The sequence below is a fragment of the Anabrus simplex genome, chromosome 1 (genome assembly GCF_040414725.1).
Source record: "Anabrus simplex isolate iqAnaSimp1 chromosome 1, ASM4041472v1, whole genome shotgun sequence".
Lineage (NCBI taxonomy): Eukaryota > Metazoa > Arthropoda > Insecta > Orthoptera > Tettigoniidae > Anabrus > Anabrus simplex.
The window spans coordinates 684482941-684501562 of NC_090265.1; the positions used below are offsets into that span (position 1 = coordinate 684482941).

Sequence of the window (18622 nt, forward strand, 5' to 3'; positions counted from 1 at the left end):
CTTCTTTCGTGTTAACACTGGTCTCTGCTTTACTTGCGGTTGCCTCTACTGTGAAGCTTTCATGCATCGGAACTATTGTCTGACGACAATAAAACTTCAGGATTCATATATATATATATATATATATATATATATATATATATATATATATATATATATTGTACCATGAAGTTCCTCCAACTCATTCGCATACTCGACGTACCTTCTGCCGCTCCCTGTTGAATTTTTGGCGTCTCTGTACTTCTTATAATTTCTGTCGAGAACACGCCATCTGTTCTCACAATTGCTCTCCGTGACTTTCCTTTTCAGCATCACAGTAAGCTCTTCTGCTATTACCTTCCACATTTGTCTTATCGACCTTATTTTAAGGGTCCCTACTTGATGTCGATATTGTTTGTACAAGTCAGTCAAAGCCATGGTACCATTTATATCCCACACCACAACTTCGGGATTTGAATTGGATGTCCCTGCGCCTTCTTCATGGAATATGATGAATTCGGAGAAGTCTGAAACATACAAGTGTTCCCGTTCTCTTACTTTATTTCATATTTTGTGTTTACAGAAATAAAATGTAGGTTACCCGGTACCTATGTCAACAGAAATAAAAAATTTGTTTATAGGTCTAACATCAAAATTTCTCGCAATACGGTCAAAATTACAAACCTATAAATTGCATAATTGTAGAAATATTACGTCAGTTAATATTTAAATAAAATACTTACCTTCCATGTTTCTGATACCTTTTTAACAGTTTTAATGCTTGTGGTAAGCTATTTGTTATTTGTCAGCTCGTTGTTATTTGTTATTGCTGAGAGGTAATACCAAGGAAACTTTATATGTGACGTACATTCAATATTTCAGCATTCATTGGATTGCGTTACTCCTATTCCTTGGAGTTCATGAACGAGAATCCATTCCAACACAACCCAATCGTGTATCAATCCCGGAACCGATACGAAGTCAGCGCATGCGTATATATGGATGCGTACATGTACTGACAGCAAACTGCGTATTGGAAAGAACCTGAATACTTCCCCTAAATGTAAAAATACAATGATTCAACTTTGAAAAAAAAACGTAAAGCCAATAGAAAAAAATAGTATGGTTCCCCGCTCACTAGTATGTTAGTTCCCACAGCATAACGAGTGTAATTTCAATAAGTATTGAGGTGCACTGTTGTACGCGGTGGTGGTGGTGATTATTGTTTTAAAAGGAAGTACAACTAGGCAACCATCCTCTATGTATCACTAATAAGATAAAAAAATGGAAGGGACCCGACACTTCGAAAAATGAAGGTATCGGAGCCAAAAGAAGACAGGGCCACCAAGGGGAAGGGACCCGACACTTCGAAAAATGAAGGTATCGGAGCCAAAGGAAGACAGGGCCACCAAGGGCGTGAAAATGAAGGACTCCCTAGGCCTTGAGTGCTCTAATACCGTCGGAGTCGGAAAAGAACACGAGTTGACCAAGGACGGTCCGATAGGATAGATGAAAGTGAGGAGCCTGGCACAAGTAAGTGGAAGCACTGCCAGGACTCAGCTGAGGGCCCCGTTGTCGCCAACCCACGCTCCCAAGTTCGGAGCCCCACTCACATAATCACACATCGGATCACCTGATTGGTGGTTGGTTATAGCGTGTTTTGGAAAGGCGGGAACAACAGGTCAAGTAACCTACATTCTAATTATCTCATTGGTTAACTCCTTTAAGTGCAAATTGATAGCTTTGACGTAACAGGGCCACTGAATGTAGCAAGATTTGTAATGACACCTAGTTTTCATTCGTACATTCTGACTGTTTCCAGCGACTTTTTGAACAAAGATGTAGTTTAGAATGGCCAATGAATAACGTATAATCCAATGGAACCAATGTCACCAGTATCACAAAATTTTGCAGGTGGTCAGTTTTAGAATGGACCGCCTCATTTGTTTAGAACTAGATACTTCATTCGACAGTACCCATCACGCAAAACGTATTTTACGTTCATCGCCAACACAGCCCGCTCCGGCCTGTACTAGCGCTGAAACGGCCGTCACAAAACATCACGCTATATTTTTTCTACGCTGATATCTCTGTATCTATCAATGATATTGCCATAGTAATTATATCGTTACAAAGAAGAATTCTTAAGCTACAATTTGGCATTTAAAAAATTCTTTGACGCCACCCGTCTAAACAAGATAGCTGCCAAATAAGACCCGATTTTGGCGGTCCCGCCCTTGATGGCACTCGGTATAACTTGGAAATCCTAAGCCCGAATTCGATAAAACAAACTGGAGTTTGAAAGCCTACGCAATACGCTACCGAATGACTTAAAATTATTTCAGTCGTGAAACCGTTAGTGACAGTCTTCTCTCTGAAAAAATATTTTGTGAAATTTTCGACAGATTTCATAACGTGCAACTTTAAATCACAACAAACCAAGCGAAAACGTTCGATAATCCACCCTTGATAAAATGACTCAATTCCGGAAACAACGAGACAGAAAACAGCTCTGCATGTTCAAAATCGAGTGCGCGGCGATCAAAGAAAAGATAGACTTAACATTTGCTAGAAACATTACTGTATGTCTCATACCTCTCATATAACTGCACTGTATTTAATAAATTATTATTATTATTATTATTATTATTATTATTATTATTATTATTATTTAATCAGTTTACAGTCCAGGGTTGGATTTTCCCCGAACTCAGTGAACTATCCCACCTTTACCGCGTCAAGGCCAGGATCCTGGAGCGCGAGATATTTGATCAAGGATACAACTGGACAGAAGGACTAGTACTTCTCCCAGGCGGTCTCACCTGTTGTGCTGAACAAGGACCTTGTGGGGGGTGGGGATAGGAAGATTGGAAGGGATAGACAAGGAAGAGCGAAAGAAGCGGGCGTTGCATTAAGTTAGGTACCATTCCGGCATTTGCCTCGAGGAGAAGTGGGGAAACACGGAAAACCACTTCGAGGTTGGCTGACACAGATAGGTCTTATGGCGACGATGGATCAGGAAAGGGCTAGGCGTGGGAAGGAAGCGGCCGTGGCCTTAATTAAGGTACAGCCCCAGCATTTGCCTGGTGTGAAAATGGGAAACCACGGAAAACCATTTTCAGGGCTGCCGACAGTGGGGTTCGAACCTACTATCTCTCGAATACTGGATACTCGCCGCACTTAAGCGACTGCAGCTATCGAGCTCGGTAGAAGAAAGTTTTATAAAATAAAATAAATTATGAATTAAAAATAATTTTCATTGACTCCACCTCCGCCGATCTTTTTTTAATTGTGAGAATATCATCACACTTAAATCTTTCAAAAGCCTGAATTATTTTGTTTTTTTTTTTTGTTTTTGTTTTTGAATTCTTGTGCTCCAGTTGTCCCGTAACGTTTGAAGATCCTATATGATACATTACTTTCTCAATCAATAGCAGTTGCCTTCATGACAATTATTTCCTTTCAGATCCAGTGCTTGGCACGGCGAAGTGTCGACTGTCCGAAAAAAAGCAACAACAGCAGCAGCCTACCCAACAGAATCAGGCTCAACCTCCCCTGCCACAACAACCGCCAGAGAAACAAAGTCAGCAACCTCAGCAACTCACCCCTCAGCAACAGCAGCAACAACAGCAGCAGCAACAGGTTGCAATGCGACCTGTGGGGTGTGCGGAATTGGAGGACCTCATTCACCTCCCGGGGCCACTCACTGAGGACGCTGTACTCAAATGTCTGCAGGCCAGGTTTTGTGCGTCGCAATGCTTTGTGAGTACATTTTTATGTTTTGAACATACATTGATAAAAGCGAAAACTCACTGTCTCATTGACCGATTACCATATATCTGAAACATCGTAATGTAGGAAGTTCAAATTTGTCTAAGTGTTTACTGACGAAGGGTTTGAAAAAATTCCACCCGTAAAGGGACAAAACGGGGGCTGAACGCAGAAAACCAAAATATTGATTCCTCTGAATCTGATCTCCTTAAAAAGTACAAATTTATTAGAATGTTGGTTATTTCATTACGTCCTAAATGTTTGAAAGATTTGAAAAAATCCCCTTACACCCAAACAAATATATGGTCCTCCAAAACAGTTTAACCAATGAACTTGAAATTTTACAAGATAGTTGCTCTTTTACATCCTAGATGTAAAGCGTGAAATAATTTAAAATATTTCAGTCCTGAGGGGTTTAAAAAGAGCTAGCTCTGAAAACAAAAATATTTATTCTTATGAAACCGTTTAACTTACAAAGTTAAAATTTTGGATTGTGGTCGCCTCTATACCCTAAACGTCAGATTCGAAAATTTTTAAAAACATTTTATTAGATATGTCTAAAACGTACTGTGAATGGGCCAGTATCGCAATAACAACATGTGGTAATGCTGCGTGCATGTGAATAGAGAGACATCTCGAGGAGCGCCACGTAGCGTTGAACACACGGAGCTGAAATAGGTTAGTCTGCTCAAGACCGACTCCAATCCTCAGACCTTAATGCTACTCTCGATCATTCAAAGATGGCGAATCGAGTAGCCGGATATGTTAGAAATGAGGGTTTGTTTTGGTTTGTTGTTATCGTATGTAGTCGGTGTAATTTCATGTAAATTGATGATAAATGTTAGTTTCTTTGTAGAATATAAGTGTGCGAGTGTATTTATATGATTCAGTGGACACTTGGGATCTATAATTATACGCAGTAATGTGAGAATATGTTGGTTTTGATCGTGTTATGAACCAGGTTTGTCTAACTACGGCAATGCCTCTCTTACAACTATTGCCGGTTTTAAGTTTCCTACGGAATAAAATATTTAGAGAGAAATGGATTAATAATATACTGTACGTCGTGATTGTTTTGAAGTCGATGACAAACCTGTAGTGTGCATACAATATTTTGAGAATTTATCTGAGATTAGGGAAGACTTTTCTGTAATTCTAAACGGGAACCTATTCGTATTCCTCCAAAATATTAATTTACATTGAATATAATCGATATTGTGATATTCCGTCAATATGAATGTGCTTTAAAGTGTCGAGTGATTTACATGTAAGTGTATTTTACAATAATCTGTGCTTGCCTGCAGAAATGTTTGGCTGGATCTTGTGGAGAATAACACATCTTATAAATGTGACAGATGGAACAATCTGTATACTGTTATACAGAAGAAATAGTGACTTAAGGGATTAGCTGGGTTTTTAACGCAGGGATTTACACTACCAACATCTTTCGATTCATGGTGTGGTTATCTGTTATCAAGCAGACTACACTGAACTGAAGCTCATCCATGTGGTTAAATATCAATGTTTAGAGTCAATAGAGATTTCGACTCATGTTCTTTAATGGGTAAAAACCTATTACATCTTTGGTGTTTCATTACTAAGGTTACCATCATTGTGTGAAGTGTTGCTATGCCATATGTCAACATTATGTTAACATTACCAGGGCCGTCCATTGGGTTACCATAATCATTTCGGGAGTACTTGGGCTGACAACAAGTTGGCAGGTTCGAGACTGGCACAGACCGGTGGTATTTGAAGGTGCTCATATTCATCAGCCCCTTGCCGGTAGATTTACTGGCACGTAAAAGAACTACTGCAGGACTAAATTTCGGCGCCTCCGAAAACCGTAAAAAAAGTAGTTAGTGGAACGTAAAGCCAATAACATCATTTCGGGTGTACTTCCCTTTAATTGGGTGAATGTAAGAAATTGTACACTTCAAAACTAAGACAACAAATTAGGTTTCATAGTTCTCATTAGAGCGAAAAAAATGAGAAATCTTGCACCTTAATTTATTTTAAAGCATTCAAAATGATGTTATAAATGCAATTTTAAAAGGTTCATAATGTATTTTCATCTATGCAGCGAAGTGAGATCTAAGAGAAAACGTTATTTAACTAAATGACATTTCTAAATAATCAACTTGTTATTATCTTTTCTGGTAGAATATATGTTATTCTAGTTGATTGTATGTGGTGCGTACTTGTTGTCAAAGCGTTTTCATACGTGAAAAGTGATTTTCCCTATGATATTACATTTATGAAGTTAAATTAGCGCCGTTGTATGTGATATTTTCGCGTTAGCCATTCCCATCAATCCGGCTACTTCGGATACCATGTTTTTTTTTTTGTTTTTGTTTTTTATTTTATATATTACGGTCTGAGGATTGGAGTCGGTCTTGGTCTGCTGCAGCCTGTTAAACGTAGTGCGTGTGGAGACACGTGTCATAGTGGAATGGAGCAACATTTCACTATTTCTTCACATCCCCACTTCATTTTGCAAACTAAATAACTAATCAAGACATATGTAACTTCAGATTTACAAATTTAGTTTCACGAAACGCTGGAAGTATCCTAAAGTTGCTAGTGTCGTAATTTAGTGTCACAACTGCAATTCACGCATGCGCATTCAAATAAAAGCCAGTTGCGAAATCTAGTGTCATCATGTAAACTAGCTTTCCCTGTCAATTTTTTTTTTTTTTTTTTGGTCGCTGATAGTTTATCTTCTATAGTGGGGTTTCTAAAATGCGTTTTCATCCGTTTCATGGTTAAAAACATCCCGCAGGCAGTGTTGCCACACAGTGGATTTTCCGCCAAATTTGGCGGATTTTTAAATAGAACAGCGGATAAATTTTCCATTTAGCGGACAGCGGATTTTTTGACGGATTTTCAAACTTCTTTTAGCGATTTTCAGCGATAACAATATCACTTGTCATCACCAGGAGAAAAAAAATATTGTACTTACTACGGCATAATAGTCTACTTATTCCCGTTGTATTGAACTTTTGCTGCATACGACTCGTTTTATAGACCAGCTCTGGCCCACAGCCTCAGTCAGAATTTGTTACAATCGTTACTGTACTCTTGATGACCCGGGTAGTGTCGTATTTGATAACATGTTCCTTTTGACATCAGGTTCTTTTTGGTATGTCAATATGTCGACAGAATAGGTTAAAAAGTAGTCTGATATTTCGTAAAGAGTGGTTAAATACTTAACTTTAAAAGATTGGTTGGTTGAGCTTCCTACTGATCCCAAATACCGATGATGCATCTATTGGCAGTACAATATAAACGCGAAATTGTTTGACATTATTTCTTTCCGCACTTATCAAAAACAATGAAAACAGTAATGAAAGTGAAAATAACTTTTGAAATAGATTTGAAAATTTCCGTACGTGCTTTGCTGCTGTGAACTGCCAGCATATGCTTTGAAACAGAATGGTACCAGATGGCTTCATATGATACCACAGGACCTCAACCCAGCACATCTACTTCAGAGCATATAGTGCGAGGAGGAGAAGATGATGAAGTCCTGTTCTGAAACGGGTGAGTGTTGAGTTAATCTCTTTAATTAAAACAGCTGGTATATGCTATTTTGCTTCAGTTGGACATTTAGCGGAATTTAGCGGATTTTCAACTAAAATTTAGCGGAGAAAAGATTTATGGGTTGGCAACACTGCCCGCAGGATCAGCTTTCCGTGATTTCATTACTAAATTCAAATTCCTATCAGTGGCGACGATAAGGATCCCGCAGACCCCGCGGGGCGGGAGACCATGCCTTGTGTGGGGCCCATGACTTTCGTACTTCAGTAGCTGAAGAGTGATTTTACATATTGATAAAGCTACGGCACACAACACAGTGTTATTTGTATTACAGAGGGGCTTACTCCAAACTTTGGCCGTCGTAATGCAGAGCTTCTTTCGTCAATAGAAGTACGGTAGTTATTTCTGAAAGAATGTGGGTTTCCCAACCTGTTTCAATAATAACCATCCCTTGCTGCCACTCACAACAATCAACAAGGCTTTTGAAGTAATTAGCTAGTTCTGAGAACACAGTAGTCTGCGAAGATGCGATAAAAAGGACAGCCTCCTTATCTAAACTGTAAATACTGAAGTTTCGAGCCAGTTTATAACTCTCGACAGTTATTCGAGAGTCCATGATCGAACATAACCTGAAATTCCCTAAGATGAATTCTCGGCTATAGTTTATGTCTTATATGGTTCATGTTGGGGGATGATTTTTAATGAATAATTATTACGGAATATTGTCTTATTTTTTGAGTGAAATACCTACAATATGTAGGCTATAATTTGTTTTCTCCTTCTCGATTATGTTAATACTCTCTTCCACCAAATTCAATAACAATTCCTTGACTCGGAACGTCATATTAGGTGTCTTTCTTCATTTCTGGTCAAAAGAGGACATCATTTTTGATAAAGTATTTGCAGACACCGAATGCAATTAGAAACGTGTTTATATTTCAGTAATGGCGACAGCACGTAGGCATTTCTTTTCCGAGAAAAATTAAAATTCAGATTGAAACGAAAACTTGGTTCTGGTAAACCGAGATAATAAATTCTGTATTGAATACAGAAGTGAGCGTTATCCGAGATAATATTACCCGCATTTTATAAATCTAACTTAACAACAAAAGTAATTAACGTTCGTGAATATGGGTCTTAATTACAATTGCTGTAATGCAAAAGTCAACTGTTGTCAGAAGCACACCTAATTGCCAAGCTACACTATATTCATGAAGAGGTTAAATTGTGTTAACTAGTATTATGAAAGTTATGGGCGAAACGTTTGCAGGGGTGAGTTAACGACCCTTTTGTTTGGTGTGCAAATGTTCAAGTAAATCACTGATAGTTAAAATTATGAGTTTGTAAGAAAATCATGGACACTTTTTGCCGTGTATTATCGCAATATCTACCCACATGATGTACATAAGGACGATTCATTTAACGTCAGTTGGCGAAATACTAGGGGTCGGTAGATGCGGAGTGAGTCTCGGCCCACAAGGGCCCACGGCTGGTCCGTGGTCCAACAGCTCTGCACTCCGACCGGGCAACCGAGCAGAGGAGGGGCGTCTACGGCTCTACCGTGGCTCTAGGCCTCTGCATTCGGGAGACGGGACAGGGCTGGACCTTACGGCTAGCCCCAACCGTCGGCTGTTCTGAGAATGGTTTTCCGTCGTTTTCCATTCTCCTGCTCTAAGGCGAATGCCGGGACAGTTCTTAGTTTAGGCCACGGCCGCCAATCCCCTCACCTTCTGCGAACATCTCCTTCATCGTAACAAACCCCCAAGTCTGAGAGACAGCGTCACCGTCAAAGAGGCCTGCCTCCCCCTTCAGGGGAGGAATGATAACATTTTAGTAGCAGCAGTAGTAGTAGATACTGGGAATATGCTGCCATAGCTCCGAATGTCACTTTACCTGGGACGTCCTCTGCGATACATTTGACAGCAATAGTTACAGAAACAATACGAAGTATAAAACAGATCGGTTTCGTTGATGATGCATTACTGAAAGACGAGGCTACCTCTGTGGATCAGTCGAAGAGCGTCGGCCTCCGATCCCAAGTTCGCGGGTTCAAACCCGGCAGAAGTAATCGGACATTTGAAGGGCGGTAAAGTCCATTCGGCACTCCACGCCGTTCTATGTTGGCATGTAAAACGATCTGTGGTGATATGTTTGATGTTAACTCGACAAAACTTAATAAAGCTGAGCTATGGATCGCCCATCAGAGATCTGGTTTACTTCGCCATCCGGTAGAGTGAAGCAAACGTCGGAATTGACCCGCGGGCAGCCTAAATGGCACCAGATTAAAATGAAACCACGCTTGTTTTCATCCAACTTACTCTCAACCATTTATCGCACCCTCCCTTCCAAAATGTCCGTGAACATTCTGCATGATATACTGATCAATGAAATACCTCGATGGTATTGTTGCAATCCTTCCTATTTCCTTGCTCCTAGATATGTGCAGTTGCTGCTTTCGTCCAACCAGAAGGTACCTTACTAGATTTTTCGTAGGCCTAGAGAAGGCACTTGACAGAGTATGAGGGAAAATATGTTAGCCGTACTGAGAGACTCTGAGATTATTAAATGGCATCAAAAGCATTCATGTTGACCATTGGGCTTCAGTGAGAATTGATGTTAGAATGAGTTCTTAGTTCAAGTTATTTAGAAACCTTCATTGTTCATAGTTAGCATGTATCATCTACTGAAAGGTATAAAGTGGCCGGGAGGGATTCCGTTTGGTGGAAATGTAGTGAGTAGTTTGGCCTATGCCAACGCCATGGTCTTAATGGCAGACCACGTTGGAACTTGAAAACAGGTGCAGTGAGTATGATATGATCACGACCAACTACAATTCCATCAGACCGTAATCCAGGAAAAACATGGCGGACATCGGTGGGCGATATGAGAGGTTGAGGGAAAGGTTATTCATGTTTATTCCGAGTCACCTAATGAAAAGATCACAAGTCGAACGTCATGAAATGCAAATCACTAACTCAAAATATGAATAATTAAACACCAAAAGTAGCGTTATCGCGTATTGCAAGTCTAAATGTAATTTCAGAGGGGAAAATAACGAAGGGAGAATTATTGTATCAACGTCAGGTTGAAACAGAGTATAAAAATACTTCCGATATGAAACTCCGGTCAGCAATGAGATATATAGATGTCAAAAAACATTATTAACCTTACATGAAATACTATCAACACCACCATTAACCACGGCCCATTATGTGAAATACGCAAACAGATTTCTCCAAGAAAATTTCAACCCTTCAAAATCCACCTGTATTGTTGAGTAGGTACAAGCGATATTTGTATGATACACTTGACCATCTAAAGAACTCGTCACCTTAAAACTTACCAGAATTGATGGCACAATTGTATTTTATATATAGAAAAGAACATAATTCTCGTGTTCACTCACGGGAATTAGGGTTAGATTTAGTTTACCCACGTTCATTGTAAAACGTTGAAAATTAATTACATCATTCTTGCACCACCGTTTAAGATTAATTTAGTCTCTAAATAATAAATCTTGATAATGATTTTCCGGATCTTTCCGGGACTGATTTAATTTTCTTTGTAGAAAGGTACGTTGGCTGATAGGGCAAATGCTAGGATAGGCATAATTAGTTTAACTCCGGAAGTTTGCGCGGGACTCGAATTAGATCACCACCTTCTATGGGTATATAATATCTTCCCCAACAATACGGTACATTTGATTTCAAAAATGATAAAATGATTAATGCACACAACATTATTAGGCCTACCGTTCTGTTCGAAGTTTTCCTTGCTCTTAACCCAATTTTGCCTTAATACCAGGTCTTTTGGAAATGGGAACACTGAAGCTTGTGCCCTACCTCTTACTTACATCCAGGCACACAGCACGTTAAAATATAAACATAAACTAAAAATAAAGAAAACCCTTTCAGAGAAGAACACGAGAATCAACATTAACCTAATCACCACCGATATTGTTCGAATAAATAAGCTCTTTGAGAAGAAACAACTTCTTACGGCAATGAAAGAGAATCTATAACCTTCTTAAGACTATAAATTAGTATAATGTACGATTAATAATATTCAAATTTCCGTAAATATTTGGTAACAACACGACTTACACAAATCAAAACAAACGCATGCTAGCACTCCAGCTGCCGCCATTATGGACAGTTTCGTTAGGTCGGTTGTGTTTGGTTAAGGTCTGAGGTATTGTAGTGGGTCTTGATATGATCTACGTCGAAACAATATGGCGGCTGATCCAGAACACGACATTCCCGTGCCTTGTCGCAAGATAGCCCCACCTGTCAAGATCTACGTCCAACAAAATGGTCGCTGATTTAGCACACAATTTTAAGACCATAAAATTTACAAGATACGCCATATGAGAAAAATTCTGCTGCCTTTGGCGACGCCGTGTGTTCACATTATTGATGCCTCGTGATAAATGTGCACTGCCCTGAAAATACAAGTTTTGCTGTGGCCTAGCCGAAATGCCAGTGAGAAAGAAGATGACGAAGAATTATGCCCGGGTGTGTCAAATTCGGTTACGACTTAACCGTGGTAAAATGGATAGTTTGCCATGATTAAGTTGAATTTCTATTGCATCAAGCTCAGTTTTGAAATGTGTGACGTTTTACCGCGGTTGAAAGTTAACCGGTCGTGAGCGAGCGGTTATACAGCTAACCGAGGCTTTAAGGCCTAAGTGCGCTACATAACTTCACGAGTAAATTGTGCATTACGTGCATCAAAAGCACGGCCGACTGGATCCATCGCTGCGTTCCTTATACCGGCCTTGACAATCGCTTGTGAAGCCCAGCATAAAGATGTAATTGGAAAGTTTCACCGTAATGCCGCTGGAGCGCTGGTCTACTACCCACTGGCAGGAAGCTGTATACCGCAAATTGCCGCATTTCCAGTTTTATTTATATGGTTTTGCTGTGGTGCTTGTTGGCTTGATATTGAAATCTGATAGTAATGCGCCAGTGAGTTTATTTTTTATTGTGTAGTGTGGTGATTATATTTTTTAAATTGTGTTTACAAATCTTGGAATTTGTGACATTCTTGTGCACCTTTTCGTACTTAGAGCAGAAATTTTATGGAAACAAGAACAACGTGATTTCTCGCTGTAACTTCATCCTGAACAAGGATTTTAATTTATGCGCTAATTCGTTTTTTAATGGTGTGGTGATTTGCTTTTCTTTAACTGTGTTAGGAAATATTCGAATATATATTGCTGAGTGCATTTTTTGTATTCCGAACAGGAAAAAAAGAGCAAAGGGACACTATTATTTCACGAATTCTCTGTAGACCAGGACAAAACTATGGAGTGGCTAAAAGCAGGTAACACTCTCGTCTCAGTTTTCCGTTTCTATTTCGGGTATTTACCTTCGTTCTTTCTTTCTTTCTTTCTTTCTTACTTTCTTTCTGTCTTACTCTGTTTACCCCTCCAGGGTTGGCTTTTCTCTCGGACTCAGTGAGGGATCCCACCTCTACCACCTCAAGGGTAGTGTCCTGGAGCGTGAAACTGCGGGTCTGGGATACAACTGGGAAGGATGACCAGTACCTCGCCCAGGCGGCCGCAACTTCTATGCTGAACAGGGGCCTTGTGTTGGGGATGGGAAGATTGGAAGGCATAGACAAGGAAGAGGGAAGGAAGCAGCCGTGGCCTTAAGTTAGTTACCATCCCGGCATTTGCTTGGAGGAGAAGTGGGAAACTATGGAAAACCACCCAAGGCTGAGTGGACCCCGTTCCACCCATCGTACCACTTTTAAAATTTCGTGGCAGGGCCAGGAAGCGAACTCGGGCCTCCGGGAGTGGCAGCTAATCACGCTAATCAGGTATCTTTACCCATGAATTTTATTTCATAGAATAATCCTTTAGGCGGTGTTGTATTTGCCGTATGACAGCAACACAACACATTTTTATCCAAGATAATCAGAACTTTAACATTTAAACATTGACAAGTAAGAATCACTACTGCTATGACGGTAAGGCCAACGTATGAAGTGTTGTTACCTGAGCAATGGAGCCGATGACCTAGATGTTAGGCCCCTTTAGACAACAAGCATCATCGTCATCATCGAGCAGAGACCAGTTTACAATTTAATTACTCAAAATACTTTTCTCTCACTGAATTTTTATTTTTCTTCTTCTTCTTTTCGCTATTTGTTTTACGTCGCACCGACACAGATATGTCTTATGACGCCGGTGGAATAGGAAAGGGCTAGCAGTGGGAAGGAACTGGCCGTGGCCATAATTAAGGTACAGCCTGATGTGAAAAAGGGAAACCACCGAAAACCATCTCCAGGGCTGCCGACAGTGGGGTTCGAATCCACTATCTCCTGGATGCAAGCTCACAGCTGCACGCCGCGCGACCAACTTTTTCCACCCTACTGCATTTCAAGTAAAAATGATTGTCTGAATTTAGCACGGCCAACTTGCCCTTTCTAGTGAAAGGTATGAATGAAATGTAATCTGAGAGTCAAAATATTTATGTAATGCATACAACGAATATGGAAAAAGTAAGACTTTTATGTTTTGTCCAGCTCCTTTCCTGAGAGCAGCGCTTGAAGAATTTTAAAACTGTAATTGAACAATGACTCTTAATCTCAATATTAATATCAGAAGACAAAAGTATTGTGGTAAGTTCTGCTATGTATCCAAATGCCATGATAATAAAAACGATTACTATTATTCCTCACAATTAAGGAACGAGTTGGACTACTCCATCCTCCGCAGTTTCATTTCACGACATTATTTTGGCACATATCAATGAAAGTAGCCTTTAGGATTAATCATTTTAACAATATTAGTCAATGTTACATACTATTTTATTCCCTAAATTAAGATACATCGGCAATCAGAGTCAATATCAGAACGTCAGCTCGACTAAGTCATCTCCCCGCAGTTTCATTTTACGACATAATTTTGGCAAATGTCAACGAAAGTAACCTTTAGGATTAATCATTTTAACAGTATTAACCTATGTAACATTCTCCATAACTCTGAATTACGATAAATCGTCAATCAAAGTCAATATATTTTCCATAAAGAAGTATGCATTTCTACCCCAATTAGGTCGGCCGCCAGCGCCGCGTGTCGAGCTGTGTAACTACTCCGATTACAATGCGTGGACCCGATTGTCAAGGCCGGTAAGGAGCTAGCTAGAGCGACGCATCAAGTCGGCCGTGATCAAAAGTGTCGTGATCCGATTTAAAAGTTTACTGGTCGTGAGTGAGCGATATAAACTCACATTACGTACATCCAAAGTGCCGTGATGTATCGTTGAAATGGATTTGTCACAATCTACAATATCTTGAGGATGATGAAAACAGAAAGAGATTGTAGCGTCCTTGTTCCAATTAATAGGTGACCGACTCGAGTTCCCAGCTCATAGAAATAATCCTGTTTCGCCAAGCATAATGTAAGTCAGTGAGCATTTCAGTTTCAAATGCATTGAAATTTGGTTTTCTCGTTCGCCCTTCCTTTTCCATATTTCCTGATACTGATAACTTAACCTAAACCAAATACACTATAGAGAATACTTGCCACTTTGCGAGATATCGCAAGGCATTGATTGCCAGCGCACCTAGCGGGGCGGCCTTGAAACTGAGTGTAGTAGTACGCAATACACTATGAATTATGCCGAAAGTGTCAGGTTCCAAGTCGTCTTTAATTAAAAAGTGCTTGCAGGAGTTTTCCCATTTCATACCGGATGGTAAAATTATATGTTCTACGACGTTTGCAGCAAAGAGGTGAGTGAAACCATTTTTTTTAATGTACCCCTAACGAGTTATTATCAATTTAGCAAAATAAACATTATATGATAATTGATGGCTATTCAAATACGTAAAAATTAAGCTGCCTAGCAATTTTAGTACCTATTTGAGAGTCTGTTTTAGGCAGCTAAAATAACATTTAAGCACCTAAAATTCCGAGGTCTAGTAATCACTGTTGCATGTTTCTGTGGTGGTTGGAAGTGTAGTGCGTTGTCTGAATATGAAGAGAAACGTGTTGGAACAAACACAAACACCCAGCTCCCGAGTCAGAAGAATTAATTAGATGCGATTAAAATCCCCGATCAGCCAGGAATCGAATCCGGGACCTTCTGAACCGAAGGTCTCAATGCTGACAAGGATTCGGACAAAACGAAATCATTACTGAGTTTCATTATTTCTATCAGTATTAACATTCAACTTTCGTAGTAGAACACAGCAAATATCATTACTATAAATTTTAACATGCAACTTTTGATAGAGTCAATGTTGCCGCCTGATGTTTAAGGTCAGGCCGCCAGGTGCGCCACTGTCAACATGTTTCTCAGTTTAGTACGGGAGAATGCGGCAGTGTCTAGTATTGTCTATAGTGTATTTGCCTGAATTAACCTAATGAAACAAAATTAATTCATCTTAGAAATAAAGGGCTGTAATAAAAGATATGATCAAAATGACTGTCTGACTCGTTGGGTGAATGGTCAGCGTATTGGCCTTCGGTTCAGAGGGTCCCGGGTTCGATTCCCGGCCGGGTCGGGGATTTTATCCTTCATTGGTTAATTCCAGTGGCCCGGGGGCTGGGTTTTTGTGTTGTGCCCAACATCCCTGCAACTCACACACCACACATAACACTTTCCTCCACCAAAATAACACGCGGTTATCTACACATGGCAGATGCCGCCCACCCTCATCGGAGGGTCTGCCTTACAAGGGCTGCACTCGGCTAGAAAAAGCCACACGAAATTAATAATAATCAGAATGACTATAATGATGCTAACAAGAAGAAAAATGATTGTAAAACTTTTTCATACAAGTATAAAATAATATTCGTCCTAGAAATAAAAAGACAGCTGACGATTTCAGACAAAACATAACCAGCTGGGAACTGGATAAATTAGAGATACATGACTGTCGAAAATATCACTGCCTTCTGGATAAATTAAAGACAGGTGACTGTCGAACTCATCACTTGCCTTCTGAGTACTACTTTGAATTACTTCCGAGGTGAATAGCGAGAAAACCGAGTGTCAAGAAACCGTGGTTTCGAATCCAAGGATTAGCAATGGTGCATCCGGCTCCATGGCTAAATGGTTAGCGTGCTGGCCTTTGGTCACAGGGGTCCCGGGTTCGAATCCCGGCAGGGTCGGGAATTTTAACCATCATTGGTTATTTCGCTCGCCCTGGGGCTGGGATTATGTGTCGTCTTCATCATAATTTCATCCTCATCACGACGCGCAGGTCACCTACGGGAGTCAAATCAAAAGACCTCCACCTGGCGAGCCGAACTTGTCCTCGGACACTCCCGGCACTAAAAGCCATACGCCATTTCATTTCAGCAATGGTGCAACAGGTTATTGACAACCACCACGGTAATAAGAGTTTTACCACGGTTTCGTAACGCCTGATATTTACCGCTAATTGTGCACCCGGGCATTAGTATAAATAGATGACGAACACTGGTTAGCATGGTGTCGGTTTTCTGTCCACGTAAAATTATCTACGCTATATTGATGTTGTTAATTCCAGATAGACCCCCAACTCTAAAACATACTGTATCCATGTTAAATTATAGTATTACGTCATCGTAATGTAATGCTGCAGTTTACTCCCGACATCGATAAATCTCAAACATAATAGTGATATATCAAATAGCTGTTAGGATTCAGGTTTATTATTCAGAAATATCTTGTTACTTCCAATCCTCCCTCTGTATCATCCAGCTATATCTTGCCATGCTATCAATATTACCACAAGAAAAAGAGCATTGGATTTAAAATAAAAACTCCAGTGGAAATAAATCTCGTTTATTATTCTCATTAACTAAGCTCCCTGAATGATTTCAGAACGGATATTGAAGTACTAATCCGGCCTTGGAATCTCGCGAATTCCAGTTTTCTGTTTATAGAAAGGAATTATCAGAATTCTGCATAACAATCAGTGTTTGTAGCATTTTTAAAATAACAATACGAACACTATCGACATATTTTTTCTCACATTTGCTCTAAATTTTCCGTCTGAAGTAGAGTATAATTTGTATATTTTTCTCATCTCAAGTACACATTTATTTCTTCGTATGTCCTAACTTTCGGGCCAGTCTGTAGCCCCAGGGGGGAGCCCACTGATTGCCTTTGCCTGGATGAAAAAAACCTGCCTACCTTCCAGCGAGTTTACGATCCTTCAGTCGCCCCCCCCCCCCCCCTTCTCAACCCCTTCATTATTATTCTTGGAATTCCACTTCCAATCTTTCCTTTTTTATTTCATTTTATTCCCAAGTCGTAGCTAGGTATGTTTTTTTAGTTGTTATTGTGAAGGAAACAAGTTTGGGGACCTGCCGAATGTTATTATCGTGATTATTACTGCTGCGGTTGCTGTATGCCGTGCGTGACGCACTCTTCAATTGTGCGTGACAGGAAACGTTAAAAAGCGTAAGTTTTTCGAACGCGCTTTGCCGCTCCATCGATTCTGGCTCGTGCCACTACTGCCTCTCCGTGATATCGATGGTGGAAGTAGTGGGATAAAAAAAACGTAGAAACAGAAGACGAACGCACTCCGGTGAAAACAAGAGACTAAAATCTGTTTATCATAATCATTGTTTACTGACTCCTTTCGGAGAAAAACGCTAATATCTGTAAGGAATGTTTTGAATTGTTAATAGTTATCATTTAGAAATAACGTTCTGCTGTTAGGTGTAGGTCAGTGTTACCGAGCATTTACCTGATGAATCTATAACCAGTAAACCTTAAATACTATAATTTAAATTAATTATGTTGTTAAAAGTTCACATCAACACGTTAGAAGCACGACTGAACGGCTCAACAACTGTCTCGCCAGATATCTTAAGCCTTCCTTCCACTATCTACTAGAATGCGAACTGAGAGGAAGTTTCTGTAAACTGAGAATGGTCTTCAAAATCCACTTGAAAAAGGAAAGTCGTGAAATCGTCAGGGAAAAATAATATATATTAATTGAAAAATTCAACGACTTTCCAGACATTCTGGATTGCCACATGGAAAACGTTTAACTGCATTTAAAAATGAACAGTAACATCTTCTGATAAATAAATCTAAAAATTCAAAGATGAATAACGCAATGTATGGTCTAAAGCGTTAAACATTTGGAAATAGAAAAAAATTAAATTACAATACTTTCGTTATTAGGACATTAACGGGAATATAAAGGGAACTACTGTAAATGCAGATGTGAATTTAAAATTGACAATGATCCTCGCAAAGTGACGATTACTAAAAGATTGATTCTGGACTTTTTAAGCCGAATCTGTTCCAGAAATTCATTAAAAAGCACTACTTATAGTGCCACGTGCCCCTACCATTAAACCCAATAATTCCAGCTCATC

The 18622-nt window shown here is 39.7% G+C and overlaps 1 protein-coding gene across 1 annotated transcript in view; it reads left to right on the top strand.

Annotated features, from left to right (window-relative positions):
- dachs (unconventional myosin-IXb-like dachs) overlaps window positions 1-18622 on the top strand; it is a 406309-nt gene that overhangs the window by 281657 nt on the left and 106030 nt on the right. Inside the window, exon 5 of the mRNA XM_068230061.1 lies at window positions 3446-3741. Coding sequence (XP_068086162.1) covers window positions 3446-3741 — 296 coding nt within the window. The remainder of the gene's footprint in view (window positions 1-3445; window positions 3742-18622) is intronic.